The sequence below is a fragment of the Sapajus apella genome, unplaced genomic scaffold (genome assembly GCF_009761245.1).
Source record: "Sapajus apella isolate SASKATOON/1434 unplaced genomic scaffold, GSC_monkey_1.0 scaffold9, whole genome shotgun sequence".
Taxonomy (NCBI): Eukaryota; Metazoa; Chordata; class Mammalia; order Primates; family Cebidae; genus Sapajus; species Sapajus apella.
The window spans coordinates 37,622,964-37,645,817 of NW_022436949.1; the positions used below are offsets into that span (position 1 = coordinate 37,622,964).

At 37.0% G+C, this 22,854-nt stretch overlaps 1 protein-coding gene across 4 annotated transcripts in view; it reads left to right on the forward strand.

Annotated features, from left to right (window-relative positions):
* GPC5 (glypican 5) overlaps positions 1–22,854 on the forward strand; it is a 1,400,523-nt gene that overhangs the window by 329,190 nt on the left and 1,048,479 nt on the right. For all 4 annotated transcript variants that reach the window (XM_032277277.1, XM_032277278.1, XM_032277279.1 and 1 more), the window contains exon 5: positions 21,068–21,193. In XM_032277277.1, coding sequence (XP_032133168.1) covers positions 21,068–21,193 — 126 coding nt within the window. The remainder of the gene's footprint in view (positions 1–21,067; positions 21,194–22,854) is intronic.

Below are 22,854 nucleotides of genomic sequence, written 5' to 3' on the forward strand. Positions count from 1 at the left end.
GGATTTCCTACTATAACCCATTAATTAAAATAGAAGGAAAGCTTATTGAAAAAAATAGACAAGGAAAACATCCAAATTATTAACAAAATCACTGCTTTGTGTAATTTATAAAAAAGGGAAGTAACAAATAATATTTCCTGAGTTAGTTTTATTAATTAATTGTACATCCACAATAGTGTTAAAAGAAAAAATTACAGCAAATTTAGTTGTAGATCTAATTGGCTTTTATTTGTGGTTCATGAATCAGGGAAGCCTCTATTCCAGAAAATAGAATGAGAACTCCCGCTGAGCAAGTCCATGACGTTTGTTTGGTAAGGTGAAAACGACAAAACAGAATGATAGGAAAAAAATTTAAAAACTGGTTGGTTAATATCAGGTGACTTCAGATTACTTTTTAAAAGGGTTAAAGCAGAAGGGACTTCCTTATTACACTGACTCAGATTTCCTGGAATCTCTTGTTTTCACGAAAAACGCTCTGTTTTGGGATCTGTTTCCTTAAACCTTCTGTTTGATGATATGGCATTTAGCATGAGTGATTGTATTCTGGTTTAGTCTGGTCTGTTGAGGCGTACTGCAAGAGTTCAGTTTAAAACAATGGCCTATAATATTTGTTTAATAATAGTTTTTCTCAGATATCATTTTTAGAATTTACTTTGAATAATTCCCAAGAGAACACCTCTAACAGAAACTACTTTCTATAAATGTAAACGAAGCCAAAACCATTAAAGGAAGGCTATGAAATAAAATAATTTAGCAGTTTCCCTAGCTTAATTCAGTTTCTATAGTAGCTGAAAAAATAGGAATTGTAAAATGCATCAGTGGCTTTGCCAATGTAAATGAAAATAAACACTATTCTATGTTTGCCAAAAATTAAAAATATATTTTACATATTAATAAGGCATAACCTTTTAAAATTATGTTGTCATCATTTATACTTTAGATTTAGTGTATTATGAAAATTTTTTTGTTTAAAATTATAATTATGGCACCCTAACTTAGAAAAATTATTTCAGGTCTTTGTGACAGAGGAATAATTTAATTTATAGTTTAGTCTTCCAGTATTCAAACTATTCTTTTGAGGTAATGTTAATATAATTGACAGGCAAGGTAAAATGGCTTCCTTTCACCCTCTAAAATTCTTTAGCTGAGGTACACATTAAATTAATGTTAGGCAGATTTATAGGAAAATCATTCTAATTACATACATAGGAATGGAAGTCCCACAAAAATACGGGACTTACGGAAATGCCAGGTAATTGAAGATTATGTAGCATCGTGAGCTAAAGAAAGGAATACAGAGTTGGGTCTCCTGGGGGTGGGTGGGTGGTGGAGACAAACTGTTGAGTGGGTGAGTGGAGGAAAAGTATGAGAAATAAAGTTTACTTTGTTATACAGGTAAAAATTGTGCTAGTGGAACTTCTAGAAGTTCTCTTCCTGATTCAGATACCTTTACTAAAGAAAATTTTATTTAAAGATGTAAACTTCTTTTACAAAAGTGGAGGTTTTCAGAGCCTTTCCTTTGTCTTCAGTTTCTCTAAATAACCAGTTCAAAGTAATCAAGATGCCAAAAAGTTATATTTTGGGTTGGCATATGCTGGCCTCCTACAGTTATATTTTGGGATGCTGTGTCCTAAGCCCTAGCATAGCCATGGTTGACGTACAACTATTTTAACTAGCTACCTTTGTGGGGGGTTGGCCAATAGTATTTATTGAGTGATGATTAATCAGTCTGTGTTTTGTAATTGGAATGTTTAATCCTTTTGTATACAGTAATATACAATATCCTGAAGGTAGTTGGGCTTAAGACTGCGGTCTTGCTCTTTGTTTCTCTTTACTTCACGGCTTTTTAAAACATTTCTCATCTTTTGCCTGCTTTTGAGTTTAACATATATTTATTATTTTTATCCTTTTATAACTTTTTAGATTTGTATTTCTTTGTTATTCTCTTAATGGTTGCTATAGAGATCACAATATGCATTTTTAATTTGTACTGTCTACTTTAAGTTATAGTTTTTACTACTTCATTGAACAATGTAAGAAACTTACTTAGTTTAATTCCATTAGAGTCTTCCCATGTTTATGCTATTTTACCAACAAATAGCTTACTCTTACCAATATTTTCACAACCCCCAGGACAATTACTGCTATGTAGTCAATACTAACTAATAATTTCTCACACATTTTATCCTTTCTAGTGCTCTTTTCTTTCCTCCAGTTTCATGTGTTTATGTAGAATATTTTTGCTTTCTTAGTATAGCTTTTGTTGATTATTGCAGGTGATGAATTTTTGCAGCTTTCATTGGTCTGCAGACATCTTCATTTTTGAAGAATATTTTCACTAGGTCTTGAATTATACATTGCTGCCAATTAACATTTTAAAAACGACCATGTCTGAGCCATCGTTAAATTCATGACATTATACATTGTGTCTAAGTGGTCTGGAAGGTTTAGTGGAACAAATGTAATATGAGAAATAACTAAGGTTGTGGGTGCTGCTATTGCCCTACTCACACCCTCTTCACCTGGCCCTTTTACCTGCCTCCTGGCTGCTGTGTTCCAACTCATAGCTGCTCTTTTCTCTGGGAAATTGCCTTCAACAAATAGGAGCCATTGGTATTCTTTATCCATTGCTATCTAACAAATCATTCCAAAACTTAGTGGCTTAAACCAACAATAAGCATTTATTATACTATTTTCTGTGGATCAGGAATTTGGGAGCTAGTTAGTTCTGGGGTTCATGCTCAGGGTCATTAGAGAGATTGCTGCCAAGAAGTCAGCTAGGGCTTTGATCATCTGAAGGCTCAAGTGTGGCTGGAGTATCATCTCCCAAAATTGCTCAGTCATGTGGCTGTTGGTAGGAGGCCTCAGTTTGTTGTCACAGTGACTTCTCCACAGGACTGCTTGAGTGTCCTCACATTGTGGCTGGCTTCCCTCAGGACAAGAAATCTGAGAGCAAGGCAGTGTCTAGTCTTATATGAGTTGGCCTCAGAAGTCACATACTATTCTTCTTGCAATATCCCATACGTTACACAGGTCAGCCCTCTTCAGTGTCGATGGGGACTATGCAAAGGCATGAAGGATGAAACTGTGGGGAGTTAACTTGGAGACCGGCTACCACCCATCTCATCCGCCTTTGGAAGGGCTCTTGGCAGCAGCTCACATGCAGTGACTGACTAATACAGGGACAGACAAGGCTCGTCCCTTGCTTCAAGCTGTGGGACCAAACATGGCAAAATACATGCTTCAGTGCTCCCTGCGGTATCTTGCTGAAGCTGAGCCCACATCCCCACTTAGCTCCTTCCATCATACCTGCCCTTGCCTCCCTTGTTAACTTCCTCCTAAGAGCACTCCCTCATGAGTCATCTGTATATTGATTCCTGTCTCAGGTACTGCTTCTATGAAATCTGACCTAGAGATACCTGGATTTTTAAAGGCGCCTAAAATAAATGCAGAATGAAAGTAAGTGAAGGAGGGATTACAGTATCCTCTTCTTAGGATAGAGAGTCTCTTAATAGTCCCAAGTTCCTAACCATTTTTTTTTCTCCCTGTTTTTCTATATTCATTTCATAGAGGTCCCTCCTGTTAAATACATTGCTTTTTCCTTGTTTTGCTTCTAACATTTGAAGAAGAAAAATTTCCTTATTCCTGGATAAGAGCTGTGCTAAGCTCATTCATGGACATTGTGAGCCTTCTTTTAGCTTGTTAAGAGGGGAGCTAAGCCATAGAGTTAGATTCTTTTATTTTGGAGATGCAATTGTCCTGATTCAATTTCCCCAATGTATTTCTGTTTACAGAGCATGCTAATAATGTGCTTATCGCAGACTCAGTGATTGATACATACCAGTTATGGAGTTCTCTAAAGTTGAGCAAAGTAAGAAAGAGCTACTGCTCCTTTAAACAGCCAGCAAAGCATCACAATTTTGCCTTTTTGGGCAGGGGCCAAATCAGCACAGCTGTAAAGGACATTGCACTCATATAGTTGCCTAAAGCAGCCCAGGCAGGGTGATTTCCCTGTGGCAGTTCCTGCTCTCTGCTTGATTTCTTGAAGTTAGCTGGTAAGAGTAAGCTATTAGCAAGCTTAAATCGGTGATAATTAGCTGTACATTATTATTTCAAAGTGGCGTGGCTGTGCCAATTAAGTAGGTAATTAGGAAAACCCCAGGACAATAAATTAAGATAGAGTCTCAACACCAGTGCCCCATCTGTTCTCCAGCAAGCATTCCAATTAGCCAGGCCTCTCATTTAAGAATGCACGATTAAGGGGATTGGCTACACACATGAGTGTGTATTTGCATAATAGAGACTGTTCTAGGTGCTTAGTAAAAATACGATATTTTTACTATCAGACAGGATTTTGATGTCAGGGCGGGGAATGCAGAATTTTTAGAAATATTGGATTTTTAATGTTTGAAACAAAATGTAAATTGTTATATGAGTATTTTTAAAAATTTTGTCTTCAGGACTTAATTGAAAGATTATATCATTAGGCATTTCCACTTCATTCTAATGCATTTATTAAATCGTGATTTGAGTGAGAATTGTATCACTTGGAACATTAACATTTTTATTTATTAAGAATAGAAAGCAAAGAGGACACTTAAAATTGCAGTTTAATGAAAGAAATGAGGCAGGGCATGATTCTCATTTGGAATGTCACTGTCAACTAAAGTAAATTAATATCCTGTACATCACAGAAAAACACAGTGAAGTGTTCAAAATAATTAAACCTGGGAAAAAATTTAAAACATCTATTCAGTGAAGAACACAATGTTATTGAAGATTATTGCCAAGGTAGATAGAATAGATTCATATTAAACAGGATCAGTTAGCTTAAAATACGTAGAGTTTATAGTTACATAGTCAAATCTTATCTAATATAACACTTTATTAGTGAAACCAAAATTCTTAAAATTCTTGATATTACGTTCTGGGTATATATGTTTGTTTAGATGATAAATCAGTATTGAGATATACTGGGCTTAATGATGAATTGTATATACAAATATTCAGTGGATGAAAATATTCATAGGTCCGAAAAAGAAGTCAATTCTTTCAGAAAAATCTAATATCATTTATAGTAGAAGAGAAAGAAATTTACAATCTGTTTCCTCACAAGTGAAAGTTAGTGCGTCTTTGAGGTGGCATTATTATTTATTAACTGTAAATTTAACTTGTGAAAATAAAGGTCATGTTTTCAATGAAAAAAAATTCTGTTTAATTTGAAACAGTGCTTGTTAGGCAGTGGCACTGAGGGCTTCCAGAGCAGGGCAGGCCAAGACAAAGCTTCAGATAGGAGGCCAGAGGTGAGACCAGAGCAGGTATGGAGGGAACATGAGCTCTAAGGCAGGCTGGAGTCGAGACCTACGTGAATAATGAAGATCGGGACGTGCAGGGGGTCAAACTACAGGCACGCAGGAAGAGCAAATGCCAGAAGGCAGAGCAAACATATGGCGAAAGTTCACGCAAGTGGGTTCTTAACCTTTGGGGATCATGTATCCCACCGAGAATCCCATAAATGTTCCCAGAAAAAGAAAGTTCATAGACAAATCCATGCAGAATTTTGTTACACAGAAAAGCACTTCACTCCACCTAAAACGGATATTAACAACAGAAAGTCTTTAAAAAATGCTCCTACTTTCTACATGTTCATGGAAAAATTATGGCCATTTCATGAATCATCTTAAATGAAAAACACGTAGTAGAAAATTAAAGTAATATTATGTACACTGGTTCTGAAAGAAGAGGCAAATCCAACTATTTGGCATGAACTAGGAGTTGACATTGCAACTGGCCTTGGATATGGCTATGTGCACACGTTTGGTATTCAACAGATGCTCACTTTTTGTTTTGAGAGTAACCGTTACTAGAAATTATAGAAAATATGTGCAACTGTTATATCCAGTGGCTGCAACTGGAGCTCTACTAGTCTGCTTTCTTGATGAGGATAGGCTTAATTCAGGGAGCATGAGATTTATTCTAAATTCTTCAGGCTCCACTGGTGTTCCATAATGCTTTCGTCCTTAAATTGCTTTATGGTATTTGCAGTGGACAGGCTGTCAACCTTAGGTTAATGTGCATGGAAATAAATGTCCCCAAATTCCTGGCTACAGAAAGAATAATAAGGTATAATTTTATACCCATGGAAATGGCTAGAAATTGGACAGTTTTCAAACTGGTCATCCAAAAATCTTCTGTTTCTATGTAGCAGCTTGCCGGATGAGTTAGAAGCTTTTAGTAATGTATGTAATTATTATTACTGTGGGGCTATATCATTTATATGGCTGGAAACATCTTTTCCACCAAGAAAACCAAACTGCAAATAAATTCCCCTTATCTGGTATATCTAAAAGTGTGTTTTCTGTTTTCTTTTCTCCCAGCAAGTGAATCTCCTACTCCTTTTCCTTTGGAAAATCGGTAAAGTTTTACAGAGTTGCAAAGAACCTCAAGTTCAGCTCCTGTTATTATTTTTTTCACTGAACTTCTTGAAGAGGTGAAGAGGATTCAAATTCAAATTATGATGAAATTGATGATTTTATAGGAGTGTATAGAATTATTTCAGAATTTTTGGCAGAATCCATGGGAGCATAATTTAAGATGATGGAGGTTTGTCTCTTACAAATCAATTGCATTTAGAAGCAGGATGGGTCCTTCATCTATAGCAGAGCATCTAGCACTATCTTCTACTTTGGTATTCATGGTAAAGAACATTTTCAACATTTAAAATCTATCTATGGCATTCAAAATGTATAAAGGATACATATGTATAATAGGGGGAAATGGGAAGCAGGAAGCCCCAAGAAATTTTCAGATTTGTATCTAATGGTGTGGAATGGAAATGACAAAGCTGCCAAATCCCACACAATTGTCTTCAAGCAAGTGGAGAAAACATGTCTCTAGAGTAGGATACAATGTGACAGAGACACTTCCTTTCCCTTTTTTATCTTCACTCCAAAACACCAATCCGATCAACCATTTCCAGGGCACAAGGCTCCACTGTGATCTGTAGAATCATGTGTGGCTTCTTTTGCTTGGTACAACGAATGAGAATATGAAGAAAGTTTCAAGGTATTTCTTTTTGTTTTTGTTTAGGCTCATATTTGTAGAACTATCGACTTTTAGATTAAGTTTCCTTCTCAGAAATGTGATTCATTCTGATCTGATGACTTTTGGAGTCAAGGAGTCTGAGGCTGACTTTTTGCTTTGTTGGTTTTACACTCTTTCGGCAAGATTCTTGCTATATAGGAACAATGTAATTTTGGGATCTTGTAAACTGAGTAAAACCAAAGGATTTATAATCTTAAATGTATTTGGTTTGTCTACATTTTCCATTTTATAAGTATTTATATACAAATTTTTTTGTATAAATATATACAAACATGTTTATATATATACATGTTTGTATATAAATATGTATATTTATATGTATATAAATTTGTATATATTTATATATAAATATATACAAATTTATATACAAACATGTATATAAATACTCAAAGGATGCATAACCTTAATCTTTATCACAGAAACATATTTTAGATGGCATAATTAAGTAAAGGTTAATGATTCCTGGTCAGTAATATTCTAGGCCACCCATCAGAAACTGGGAATAAAAGAATACCTTGCTGACATGTAACATTCCACAGCAATATTTTCCAAAATGAAAATTACCGGAGGGAATAAAATTGAAGACTAAAATAGTTTATTTTATCTGAGCACTGTTATTTATAGACTTCCTGGTGCTAATGCCTATCTTTATGAAGAGTTCAGGAACACAAGTATTTGGAATGAAAGATACAGAGTATCTGAAAATGCAAGCATGAACAATTTGTACTATGTATTTACCATCCATTAGTCAGATAAATTTGTGAGTGGAGGTAAACAGGAATATCTGATTGTAACTGTAAAATGCTAAAGATAAAGGAAGGAAGAATAAAGAAGGCTTTTCATTGGCAGACTATTAAAGGACAAGTATTTTATTAATGTTCTGCTAATGCTCAGAGAGGTTAATAATGTCTAGATTATATTCTTGTCCCTTAAGTCACAAAGCTTATTGTTAAAATGTTAGCAGCCACAGAAAATATCTTATTGCCAAAGAGGGGAATATTCAGGATTTGACCTAAAATATTGAATCTCAAAATATAGGTACTCAATAATGATTATTTGTGTGAATAGCATATATTAATATCATTAGATTTGAAAATTGAAAAATTAGTACCATGTTTTTTTAAACTAGTAGAATGAACAATTAATTGCATATTTTAATTAAAGTGAATAAAAAATTATAAGAGGTAAACAAGTTTTATCACTTCAGTTTTTGTGATAGATGACCAGTTTCCCTAGTATTAGCTGGACTCGTTTTAAATCTTGAACACTTGGTCTAGTGTTTATTTTCATTAATGGGTTGAAGTCCTTGTTTAAAGTCCTTTTTAATGGAGAACAGAGGTAGTGTTTTTTAAAGCACATTTTTACAACATAGGAAAACAATGTTAGAACTAATTTTGAAAACCTGGTTTTGACAACAGGTTTAAATCACTCTTTTTAGAGGAGGATGCTTTCAGAAAGGGCGTTTTTTATAGAGACATTAAGTGGTAATGTGTTGGGTTTGCAAGGTCTTTGAAAAGTGAGGAATGGAGGCATCCATCCTAATTGCATAGATGGCTATGAACTTCCAGCTCAAGGCTACTATCAAATTACAAGAGAGTGCTAAACATGAAACACCTGTTTGAAAAGAACTCTCTGCAAAGGGTCTCTAAGGATATCAGCCTGTTCTCTGAGCTCCTTTCCATCTCTTTCCTATTACTTTCCCTGTTGCTCCCCAACCTACCATCTTAACCCATTTGGTTTTGTTGAGAAATCACAGTAAATTTTCTAATAAAAGGAAATCATGTCAAGTGAGACAGATGACTTCCTACGTGGAGAGGAAAACCTGGAATCACCTAGAGAAAAAGAAAAATCCTCCTCTTTGAGAAAGGTGCTGATCTTTAGGTCACAGTTTTCATAAGGAGCAATGGGTTCAGGTGGGGTTCAGAGAGCAGACTTTGTGAGTTGCTCTTTTGGAAAGAATATGGTGTTTTTCTTCCTTTTGAATCAAATGTAAATGTCATGTGATTCAAACACATTTTCAGCTGTGATAAATGTGCCAAATATTGCATTGCTTCTCAGCGATGTGTCCACCCTCTCTGCCCAGAAAGGGCCAAGAAACTAGACTTTCCCTCTCCATCTGACTATACAAGTTTAATGATTTTCAAGCATTTGCAATGAGAGTGGCGTCTGCTCTTTCTATTCTCTTAGAATAGAAATCTAATTTTTGTGTTCTAAAGACTTCGGTAAATATTTTGTCAAACAGAATGACTTAGGTGAGAATAACGTTAAATGATTAAATATAGATTCAGACCAGCAAGGGAAAATAGTTCTTATCTAGAAACCTGTAATTATATATTTCCATTGCTGAGCAGGAGACTGACATTGTAAACGTCTGCTGTTTGACAGCTGTGGTCAGGGTTGAGCCTGCTCATTAGTGCCACATTAACCTTCACTTTGCCTCAGGCCATTAACTAGCAAACTGCACATTTGACCTTTGTTCTGCAGATATTTTCAAACAGTGTGCTAGGCATTGCTTTTAATTTGGGTTCTGTATTATGTGTGGACTGACTTTAGGGGTAAAGAAAAAAAATCAATATACGTCATTAAGTAGAGAAACATGCGCTCTGAGACGTTCCAGAGAGAAAAATCTCCATTTGAACATACAATTCTTCCTGGATACTTTTCTAGATAATTAGCTTTGGTCAAAATTGGAAATAGCCTCTTCTGTGTTGTATTCAATGGAGAAAAGGAGGGGAGTGCACTATATGACAATTTATAAATGTTTAAAATGAAACAAGCTCCTGTGAGGTGAGGACACGGGATTGAGAGGTATGCCTTTTGAACCTCGTTTTGTTTCTAGCGAGGTCTAATTAAATGAAATGCAAGATCAAATGTAGATAAGAGCCATAGGCCTTAAGGCAAACAGCTTGCTAAAAGATCAACAAAGTTTGAAGCTATATGTCAGTCTTATAAATTAAAATGTAAATTTGCTTAGCAAAATATTGTCATAGATTAAGCTAATGTTGTTATATCCAGTTTATGGAATATTATACAGCTAATTAAAAATAAGACTATATTTATTAACCTGGAAAGGGTTCATCATATACCATCATATGATGAAAATCCCATTTCCTATATGTCTATAGCTTGGTACAGATTTTGTGTAACCAAACCATTTCTGTAGCTCTCTCTGTCTTTCTGTGTCGGTCGGTCGGTCGGTCGGTCTGTCTGTCTGTCTGTCTGTCTGTCTTTAGCTGCTTGTTAGTTGGCACATAGCAAAAGCTGAAGAATAAGATAAACACCAAGCTTTTGTATTGGTTACCTCCAGTGAGGGATGGAAAGACTATGAAAGCATAGAATTGACTGGCTGGTCATGTACCTTTTTATTATTTTACACCTTACTAAAAGATTTGTGACTTTCATAATTAAACACGATTAAAGTCAATTATAATAGTATAGCCAGTTGGAAGTGTTACTCAGTTTAACAGTAGTAATTGGCATTCCTTTGTCAACAGATTCAGAAACAATTACATCAGGGTGTGTTGCGTTCCCTTTTATATATATGTTTTACCATGTGATGTATCGAGAGACCTTTTTGGCGCTATTGGCCTCAAGAGCATGGGAAGCAATGAAGCAATAACTATGCTAGTCCATGTTTCTCCCCTGCCTTCAGTAAGCTCAGGGCAAACAAGGCTGCAGGCTATGAATGAGCAATTGTGCTCCTTTTTCTACTTTACTGTGCTAGCACAGGGTACAAAGCTGGGCATTAGCCAGTGATTACAATTTACCCCACTGCCTGCTTCCTGCGCCAAACATTTTAGACTGGTCAACATGTATAGATAACTCCCGTCTGAACATACTGCATTCATTCTCAAGGGCAGCTTTTTGTCAGCAAGAAGTGACGTGTCTGTTTTTTCTCATCTAAAGTTAGATCTGCAAGAGAGTATGTTTTTGAAATGTGATAATTTCCATAAATGTTTGGAAACAGGTGGAAATATTCTTCTGTCTAAAGATGTATTCAACCTCAATTAATCAAATATCCAGTGTCAGCCAGATATTGCTAAGTATGATATTTTCAGTTAATTAATTAAACAGGATGTTGAAGTCTGTATCAAAAAATGCCTCACTGATAACTAAGTGACTTTTCATGAGTCTCTTTGTTTCTCTCATTTTCACTTTAGTTGCTTATGAGAGGGTTGGACAAAGTCACTGGTTCTCAAACTGCACGTTAGGCTCCTTTAGGAAGCTTTCAGAAAACCCAAATGCTCAGTTCCCACCCTGGACCAATAAATCTGATTATTTGAGGGAGAACTCCAGGTGTAGAGTTTAAAACGTTATCTTGGTGATGGCAATGTGTAGATAGGACAGAGAGCTGTTGGAACAGATGATCTCTAAGGCTCCTTCTATCTCTGTCTTCATAATGCAGCATATCTGTGATGTATTAATTATGACTGCTATCTTACACAGCAGTGCGACTACATACTAATGTGCCACTATGTATTAATTTCAACATTACATATAAATAGGAGCTGTCTTGAGCCCGTTTAGTAAAGTCTGGCCCAGCTTGCTATCTTATCTTATAGATTCCTTCTATTTTTTAATGCAACACACCAGAAAGGTCTCTCTGATATTTTGCCAGAATCCAGGAATAGGCCCCCTCATTTAAAGTTTCCCAAGCCACCTGTGCACTTAAAGAACTTTAAATTATCACTATCATTGTGGAAAATGTCTCCCTTGAAGGAGCTTCTAATTCTAGAAGCTGTTAAAAGCTAAGACTTCATCTGAGGGCTAATTCGAAAACAATTTGTTGAGTGCCTGTTGAGTGCCAAGCTGTGGTCCAAATCCTGGAGACCTGAGGAAGACACGGCTCTTGTCTTTAGGAAGCAAGTTCACTAATCAGGAAGGGAGATTGGCAAACTGAGGAATGATAATGCTAGAGGGCAAGGGCTGTAATACAACCATAGACAGGTGCTAGATGAGAATGGAAGATGAACCAATTGCTACACCCGTTGGTCAGGGAAGGAGTTGAAGAGGAGGTGAGGTCTAAGCCGGATCTTGAAGGATGGGTAGAATTTGAGAGTAAAGTAGAAGGAGAAGGCAGCTCTGGGCGGAGGAAACTGGATGTGCTAAGCCTGGAAACTTGTTCAGCAAATACTGAGTTGTTTTATGCCATGTATGTGTAAGCATGTGGGCCTTGGCTGGTGTGTGTGCATAGGGAGAAAGAGGACTGTCATGGAATGAGGCTTAGGGTAAAGGGTTGAGAGTTCTTATGCCATGGCAAGATATTTTATTGTTTCTTATTTTTTTAATTTTGTATAGATATAGTGGGTAACAGTGCAGTTGCATTACATGGGTATGCTGTGTAGTGGTGAGGTCCGGGCTTTTAGTGTAACCATCATCTAAATAGTGTACATTGTACCCATTTTGCATACCTCACCCCACTTCCACCTCCTACCTTTCTGAGTCTCCAGTGTCTATTATTCCACTCTCTATGTCCACGAGTACCCATTGTTTAGCTCCCACTTACAAGTGAGAACATGTGATGTTTGAATTTTCTATTTTTTTTTTTCTTTTTGTGATGGAGTCTCACTCTGTTGCCCAGGCTAGAGTGCAGTAGTACAATCTTGGTTCACTGCAACTTCCACCTCCTGGGTTCAAGCGATTCTCCTGCCTCAGCTTCCCGAGTAGCTGGGACTACAGGCACATGCCACCACACCCAGCTAATGTTTTGTATTTTTAGTAGAGACAGGGTTTCACTATGTTAGCCAGGATGGTCTTGATCTCCTGACCTTGTGATCCACCCGCTTCAGCCTCCCAAAGTGCTGGGATTACAGGTGTGAGCCACTGCACTGGTATTTGACTTTCTGTTTCTGATTAATTTCACTTAACATAATGTCCTCCAGTTACATCAATGTTGCCGTAAAAGAAATTATTTCATTCATTTTTATGGCTGTGTACTCTTCCATTGTGCATATATACCACATTTTTATTCAATCTCCCATTGACGGACACTTAGCTTGATTTCATATCTTTGGTTTTGTGAATAGTGCTGCAATAAACATATGAGTACAGGTATCTTTTTGATATAATAACTTATTTTTCTTTGGGTAAACACCAAATAGTGGGATTGCTGGCATAAGGGGATTTCCAAATACCAAACAGTTGGATTTCCTTTGGGAAATACTCAGTAGTCGGATTGCTGAATCAAATAGTAGTTCTATTTTTAGTTCTTTCAAAACTCTCCATACTGTTTTCCATAGAGATTGATTTAATTTATATTTCTACCAACAGTGTATGGTGTTCCCTTTTCTTCACATCTGTGCCAACATCTGTTATTTTTTTACTTTTTAATAAAGACATTTATATAAATGGGATAGGATTTTAAAAGCAGGGAGCAGAGAAGTGGTATGGCTCAATTCTTTTTCTTTTTTTGGAGATAGAGTCTCGCTGTATTGCCCAGGCCGGAGTACAATGGCACAATCTCAGCTCACTACAACCTCTGCCTCTTGGGTTCAAGTGATTCTCCTGCCTCAGCCTCCCTCATAGCTGGGATTACAGGTACTTATCACTGTGCCCAGCTAATATTTGTATTTTTAGTAGAAACCAGCTTTTGCCATGTTGGCCAGGCTGATCTCAAACTCCCGACCTCAATTGATTCATCTGTGTCAGACTCCCAAAGTGGAAGGATTGCAGGCATGAACCACAGTGCCTGGCCTGTATGGTTCATTTCTAATGCTAATTCTGTATTCAGCTTTGAAAATGGAGGCAAAGGGACCAAATGCTACACTGTTACAAGCCCAAATTAGAAATTATCCGTTTTTATTGCTCCAGACCATAGAGGCTTTGAATAAATATTCAGATGAGGGACATTTTCCTGTTTTCTTTTAAATATTGTCAAACCGTTACTCTTAATAATTATATTTCTTTTCTGTGTACTAGAGATATTTCAAGGACAAGATGAGCAACTGACATATAAAACAAAGTCCCTAAAGGATAATTAGATGGGACTGTTAACATCTCCCTGTATTTATTATCATCCTAATTTTAACGAGAAATATTCTCATAACTGTAGAGAAATAATTGGATGAATGCAGTCACTCCCAGCAACTTACGTTTCCAGTCTTTCTAAGAATATAATATTTTGTTCATTGAAATATTTCATGTAAAACTGGAAAAGGAGCAGTGTAGTAGGTTGAACACTGAGCTGGGAGCTGAGATGTGAATTCTGATAACAGGACCAACATTAGTTGGCTCTGTGGCAGTAGGTAAGGTAAGTCTTTCTGACCAGTTCACTATGACTACTAGTGTTTTAATCCCCTCCTTTACCGCCATCTCAATTATATGTTTTTTCTAAATATTCTGACTGTAGATCCCTGGTTCTTCAATGCAACTACATTTTGCAACACTGCTCTTAATTCTCGCCACCTAACCCCTGCCAAACACAGGGTATAGTGTTCCAAAGTAGGATCTCCCCTCCAATTTCTGTCTTTCCAAACCAAAACCCATCTTAATATAAACACAGGCTTTCTTCCCTTATTTTAGCCTCAGAAAATTTAAAGCTAACCACTCTGTTTTCAATAGCCCTTCCTCTCTGTCTCTTTCAGAATTTCTGATTAATCACTTATTAATTTTCTTTTCCTATCATTGTATAACCAAGAGAGGCTAACTTATGATGCAATGGCAAACTACCCCAACATACCGTTGGTTTAGAACAATAATATTGTGTTTCTGTTTAGAACCTGTGCCTTTTCAGATCAGCGGCCATTACTGCTTAATTTGCCTAGGCTTTCGGACTCAGAATGACAGAGCAGCCTTCCTCTGAAACATTGCCAATCGTCCTGCCAGAGGGAAACGGAAGCTGGCAGAGCCCTGTTAACTCCTTCAGCCTAGAAGGAGCATACGGAAATGCTGCCTAACAAGTCCCAAACAAGTCCCATGACCAAAGCTAACTTCCAAGCGGCTGTGTGCCCTGAAGGTAGACAATTAGAATATCCAGAAATACATTAATGAACTCAAAGCCTTATCTCCTTCTCTTTATACCCAAATATTTTCAAATGTCTTCCACATTGAAATGAGCATACACATGAACAAATCTTTAATTTTTCTTTTTCAGAATCTTATAGTTTCCCATGCTTTTTCTAATGCTCATTGTATAGCAAATGTGAAGTCCGTTACTTTACTTCCAATGCTTTCATTCCTATATTAGTTTGTTAGGGATGCCATAACAAAATACCACAGACTGGGTGGCTTAAACAACACAAATGAATTTCCTCAACAGTTCTGGGGCTGAAGGGTTCAAGATCAAGGTGTCGGCAGGTTTGGTTCTTCAGAGGCTTCTGTCATTGGCTTGCAGATGGCTGCCTTCTCCCTGTGTTTTCGCGTGGCCTTTTCTCTATGCCTGCATGTCCCTGGTGTCTCTTCTTCGTATAAGGACACCAGTCATATTGGATTAGCACCTACCCATATGAACTCATTTAATTCTGATTCTTTCTTTCTTTCTTTTTTTTTTTGACATGGGGTCTCAATCTGTCACCCAGGCTGGAGTACAGTGGCGCGATCTTGGCTCACTGCAGTCTCCTCCTTCTGGGTTCAAGCAATTCTCTGCCTCAGCCTCCCAAGTAGCTGGGATTACAGGCTCCCACCACCACGCCTGGCTAATTTTTGTATTTTTAGTAGAGACGGGGTTTCACTGTCTTGGCCAGGCTGGTCCTGAACTCATGATCCACCTGCCTCGGCCTCCCAAAGTGCTGGAATTACAAGCATGAGCCACCATGCCTGGCCTTCTTATTTTACTTTTTAAAATTTTATTTTTTGTATGTATATATATACAGGGTCTGACTATGTTGCCCAGTCTGGTCTCCAACTCCTAGGCTGAAGTAGTCCTCCTTACTCAGCCTTTCAAAGTGCTGGGACTATAGGTATAAGCCAACCACACCCACCCTGCTTATTTCTTTAAAGGCCCCGTCTCCAAATACAGTTAGGATTTTAATTGTATCACCTCCTGCTACTACCACAAATAATTATGAATTTTTTCATAATAAAATAAAATATAAATTCCTAATTTTTTGTGGTGGTGGCAGCAGGTGATACAATTCAGTCCATAATAATTATGGTCACCACATATGAAGGACACTTTCCGCATTTTCTTTTTTTTTTTTTTTTGAGACGGAGTTTCACTTTTGCTACCCAGGCTGGAGTGCAATGGCACGATCTCGGCTCACCGCAACCTCCGCTTCCTGGGTTCAGGCAATTCTCCTGCCTCAGCCTCCTGAGTAGCTGGGATTACAGGCATGCGCCACCATACCCAGCTAATGTTTTTTGTATTTTTAGTAGAGACGGGGTTTCACCATGTTGACCAGGATGGTCTCGATCTCTTGACCTCGTGATCCACCCGCCTCGGCCTCCCAAAGTGCTGGGATTACAGGCGTGAGCCACCGCGCCCGGCCTGCATTTTCTTTAACCTCTCAGATGGCATCTTATACTGTGAAGAATCTTTCTAATTTCAAATTCACTCATTCTTTACTTTTCATAGCGCTTTAACTTTGAGGTTTTCTTCCTTTGCTCTTTCCACTTTCAACTCTCTTTGGCTTTTTATTGCTGCATATTACTTTCCTGAGGGATTTTCTCCATGTCCATTATTTTATTCACTACCTGTCTGGGTGGTGAGTCTCACATCACATGTCCAGTCCACTAAGTTCCAAGGTCACATTTTTAACACAGACTTTCATGATATGCACGGTTCTTGAACCAGTAGCATAAACATCACCTGAGTGCTGCTTTGAAATGTACAACCTTGAGCCCTGCCCCAGAACTACTAATCTGAATCTGCATTTTGGTAAGATCCCCTGATGAGATTTACACCTAGTAAGTTTGAAAGTAGCATTCTATTTGACTTCTCTATCTAGACATTCCAAAGAAATCTCAAACTGAACATGTTAAGAATGAAATCATTAATTCCTTCGTCTTCACTCATTTATTAATTTGATGACTGTTTATTGGGGCTACGGTATGCAACACCACTGCTCTGTGATTTATAGCAGTGAACAAAACAAAATCAACAACAAAATGTCTGCCCGCCTGAATCTTTCACTCTAGAGCCTGGAGACAGATGAAAACCATGAAGCCTGATCAATCCGTATATTACATACATAGGTGACTAGAAAGTGCTATGTGCCTTGGAAAGATGAAAATATTGAGCAAGATAAAAATGATCATAAGTATAATGTGGGACACTGACAAGGTGAGATTTCCCTTCCTTTATTTCTTATCTTGGGAATGACATGACCATCTCCTCACATGAGCAGCGGAAAACACAATTAGAAATTGCGTGTATGTCTTAACACTCCTATTTTAACCTGTCAATTCTGGATTTCTAATGTCTTTCAAATCTTTCCCTTGTTTTTCTGTTCACTAACAGACTCTTTCTCACCTCCTCAGCTTTTCCCCTTCTCCTTCAGAGCCACCTAAGTGATCTCGCTGCTTTTCTACCCCCAAAGTGCTGCCATGATGATGATGACACCTGCTTGCTGGAAAACTTAATGATTCCCACTGCCTTTTGAATAAAACAGAAACATCTTATGATGATCAATAAGACTGATGAGAAAATCTTATTCTTCTTACCAATTTACTATAATTCATTCCCATAAACACAGTCCCCACAAATGAAACTGCATACTACCGGGATTTTCTTTCCTCTTACCCTTACTCATCCTGGCTTTTTGTTTGGTTTGCTTGTTTATTTTTCATTGAACACTGAAGCGCTACCTTCTTTTATAAGTATCTTCTCCATGCATTAAAATTAAAATCTTCTCTCTGCATTAAAATACCTCTCTGTATTAAAATTTTACACTATTAACACTGTATTATTATTATTATTGTTATTATTATTATTATTATAGGTTTTCCTCAGAATGTGTGTTCTTAGAAGGCAGGGGCTCTCTGGCTTACCTGTGAATCCTTAATGCCCATAAAAAACTTAGTACTCAATAGTGTTTACTACTTTGCGACCAGCAACTGATAGGCGATGCTTCATAGAATGAGTGGAAATCTTCTAGGATACAATCGTTTCAGAATAAATATGTACAAAGATATGAAGGTGTGTTTGGGAAACAAAATGCCTCACTTTTGTGGGGCCCTAAAGTGTGGTTTGGGTTGTTGCTGAAATTGAGATGAGACGGTAACTTGCACATCTTTCCAAGAAACTTGGATATCATGCTGTGGAGAAGCCTTTGAAGGACTTTAAGTGAGTAACCTTGTAACCGGGGTGGGGCGCAGGGGCTCAGCTTCCTCCCCGTCAATTGCCAAAGATGGAACTGGGATGGGAGCAGAGCTGCCGGGGCATCCCAAAGAGGCCTCCAGTTCCCCGATCTGTTGTGCCCAGGTCCTTGGCCTCTCTTGCCCCAGGAACGGGGGAAGGGGCCCTGGAGGCCCTGGAGGCCCGGTGAACTGTTGGAATAAATATCATGGACCCAGAGAGTTTAGCAGAGAGAGATTTATTAGGCAGAGAGAGAGAAAGAAAGAGAGAAGGAACAAAAGAGCTTCCAGGCTGCCCTGGGAGGGGAATCTGGAGGGGATATCCACACAGGTAAGGGGCAGTGGGTTTTTAACCCTGAAGTTATTCCCGTCCCATTTGTGTTCTCGTCCGATGAGAGGAGTTCTTTCAGACTTCCTCTGGAGTGATTGATCTTTGACTTTGATACTGGATTAGCTGCTAGGTCCACAACAGAGAGCCTTCCTCCCAGAGCTTTTGGAGGGCTTTTTGAACAAAGAAGCTCACCTGGAATTTCTACCTAGCTCCGTGGGAAAGGCAGACAAAGAGTTTTATGTTCCCGGATGGGAAGTAGATGGAGGCATGGCGCTGGCAAGCTCTTGCTTTTGAAACCATGCCCCTTGTGGATTCGGTTTTCCTTAACACAGTCCCTCAACATAATCTGTGGAAAATCAAATTTGAATTTTAGAAAGTGGTTGCTATTGAGAATGGGAAGAGACTGGAGGGATGTCATCTTAGGGTAGTAAGTCCAGGGAAAGATGGTAGGGCTTGGGCTAAAGCAAAGGCAGTAGAGCCATGGGAAGGAAGACTGGAAAAGAAAGACATATCACTTTCCCCATGAGGATCTATTGATTGTGAAGGGAGAAGTGAACCTGGTCCTGTCCACCAAGACTGAAATAGTTGATTTAGGGTCCATAAAAATATATTCAGTTTTTCATCAACAAAGTCTCAGCATTCCTTCAGTTTGGGCCTGGTCTGTTCATTTCTAGAAGACTCTTTGATTCCAAACAGGTGATCATTTATATTGAATAAAATTTAGAACAGGAGTCACATATTCTGCCATTCATTAAACCCCACCTTTCTAAAAAAGAATTAGTCTGCTTCCTCAATTATGTTTTAGTAGCTGCAACATATAAATTGATATTTGTTCATGCATTCCAATTAGTAGAGATATGGCCATCTTTGAGAGACTTATTTTCTGGCAAAGGAAACTGACCGAAAGTAGTAAATATGTAATATACTTACTATGCTATCAAGAAAATAAAGACTTTGATGTCATCAATCTAAGTTAGAGTTAAGTCAGATTTGTGCTTTTTGCAACCACTTTATCACGTATCTTGTCCAGCTTTTCTAAAAACTTGTTTAAATACTCACCAAATACTTGTACTAAAAACTTCCTATTTTCTTATTTTCTGAGTTTTGATGTTACATATTTGAAAATAATATTTATCTTTTTTTGTAAATCAACTCCAGCAATATTCACAAATAGTTCTTTAAAAATCAATAAGTGTGTATCCAGCCTGGGCAGCATGGCAGCATATCATCTCTTAAAAAAATAAAATAAAATAAAAATAATAGGAGAGATGACTAAAAATTAATGAAATTGAGCAACAGAGCTGAAAAAAATGAGATTTCATTCAAAAAAACTTACTCCAGCTATAATTTAGAATTGCCCTTCTACTTTGATTTCATTTTTAAACAAATTATATTTTAAATTTTAATGCGGAATGACATTTCGTAATGCTACATTTTAACCACTTATTCCATGAATTTCTAAAGTTTCCTTTCCTTCCAACATTTCCTTCTTCTGCCCCTTTTTCTGATCTAGAGAGCATCTCCTATGATCAGGCTAGGGCTTTTCATTTCTTTTTCCAAAACAATCGTGTATGTCAAAAAAAAAATCATAATGAAGGCCTTTTGGGTTTGGCCTTTTGAAATCTTAAAACTCAAGTTCTGGTTTTCCAAAGCGTTGGTTTTAGAACTCCAAAGTTTTTGCTTTCTAATTAAAACAAAACAGAACAAAAAACCCTGATTTTTGTTGAATTTTTCCTCCCATAATTGATATGGAGAAGGAAAATAGTGTGGGAGGAAAAAATCTTAATTAATATATTGAATATTATTCCTTCCATTAACTTTTATTTTCATGGTTCTGAAATATCTTGCATTTCTGGGTTTTGAGTTATATTTTAAAAAGACATTACTTTATGCTCTTAGATCCCAAGAGTATCCAAATAGGAAAATAACCTGCTACACTTTTCATCAGTAAGCAATCACTTGGCATGTTCTAAGTCTCTGATATTTTCCACAGGGAAAAGAAAATTATTAGTACGCTATAGTGGCTTAGATGACAGCAGGTAGTGAGGACTTTTAGGGAGGCTAAATGATGTGATGTCTGTCTGTGTGCATCAGTATGTACTATTCCCAACCTCTTGGATGTGGGGTTATATAAGATTCATACCCAGTGAACACTTTTATTCCAAGAATAATTTCAAATACTAGCCTTTTGTAAAAAAAAAAAACATGTGTTTTCATCATGGTGGTAAGAAAAGTATTTAAAATATATGAAAATAAACAGAGAAAAAAATTATATTCTAAATATTATACATAACAATATAAAAATTACATCCTAAACATTATGGATGACAATATATATCATTTTGATGGCCTTTATTGTGAGTGTTTGGTTTTAATTGTTTTCTTTCTTCTTCTATTTAGAGAATTTATCAACAGCCTTCGACTGTACAGGTCATTCTATGGAGGCCTAGCTGATCAGCTTTGTGCTAATGAATTAGCTGCCACTGATGGACTTCCCTGCTGGAATGGAGAAGATATAGTAAAAAGGTATTTTATGTGGTCTGTGAAAACCTGATTACTTCCATCTCTGCTTTCTTTTCCTGAATCTTAAGGGGATTACTTCAGGCTTAACTTTGTCACAGTTTACAGTCTACCTTAAATATTTGTCATTAGTTGGTTAAAAAACAAAGAAGAGAGCAACAAAACTTGATCCTTTCAGGTATCTTAAAACTATAATAGCATTCTGTGGCATGTTGAAAGTCTTCTCTTTCACCTATCTATGACTTACCCAACAATCCTAATTTTGAATTAAATACCATTTATTTTTTATCTGGTCTGTCTGTTGTTAACCAAATATTGTATTTCTTTTTAGTTTAAATTCATGAATATTAGAAAGTGAGGAAATTAAGTGAAATGTGAATACCTATACAAAGATTCATTGGTATATGGATATGTGTCTCAACTATGTTAATATGTCCATCCTACAATGGTCTGGTAGAAAGAAAGAAAGAGAGGGTGTGTGTGTGTGTGTGTGTGTGTGTGTGTGTGTGAGAGAGAGAGAGAGAGGGAGAGGGAGAGGGAGAGATGGACTATGTAATAGTGGGGGCATATATATATGCATACATACATATATCTGTTTGAGGCATTGTCAATTATTCTCAAGCTTAGGAGTGAAACTCCACTTTTACTTTTCTTTCCTCCCAGTCTAGAATTTCTTTGACAGTTTCTTTTCCTTTATTTCCTGACAGTACTTTCAAGCAATCTCCTGACCTTGAGAAACTCATAAATTCTCCCTCTGTGGTCAATTAAACTGGTTGGGGAAAAGTCCCTTGATTTGCCAATACTCGTGGTTATTATAGAATGAAGCAAAACGAGGTTTTGTGTTTGGATTTGAATCTGTTAAATTATAAAATAAATATATTTTTATTTATACATTTTACTTTTTCGATTTGAATCATTAAAAAGTATACTTTGGATTTGCATCTATTAAAAATGTATTTTTGAGCAATCTATAAAAAAGAGAGATGGGCTGTTAAGCTTCCTGACTGATATGGTTTGGCTGTGTCTCCACCCAAGCATCATCTGAGCTATAGTCCCCATATTCCCCATGTATCCTGGGAGGGACCTGGTGGGAGGTAATTTAATCATAGGGATGGTTTCCTCCATCCTGTTCTCGGGATAGTGAGTTAATTCTCGAGAGATCTGATGGTTTTATAAGAGATTTCCCCCTTTGTTGTGCACATATACTTCTCTTTGCTGTTGCCTTGTGAAGAAGGACATGTTTGCTTCCCCTTCCACCATGATTGTAAATTTCCTGAGGCCTTCCCAGCCATGCTAAACTGTGAATCAATTAAACTTCCTTCCTTTGTAAATTACCAAGTCTTGGGTATTTCTTCATAGCACTATGAAAATGGACTAATATATTGACTTACAAATAAACCTACTCTATATGCATATAGGTGGTTAAGTTACCATGAAAGTGATGAGTTTATTTAAAATGTTATTTAGCAAATTAGCTTTGCTATGATAAACATATACAATAATCAATTTTTAATAGAAATTTATATAACAAAGCTGTTCATTTCTGGGTTATCATTTTCATTAGAGTTAAAAGCTATGTTTTTGAAATATTAAATGATTATTTTATTAATATCCTAACTGAATACCTGAATATCTCATAGAGACTTAGAGTTCAAAGAAAACAATTA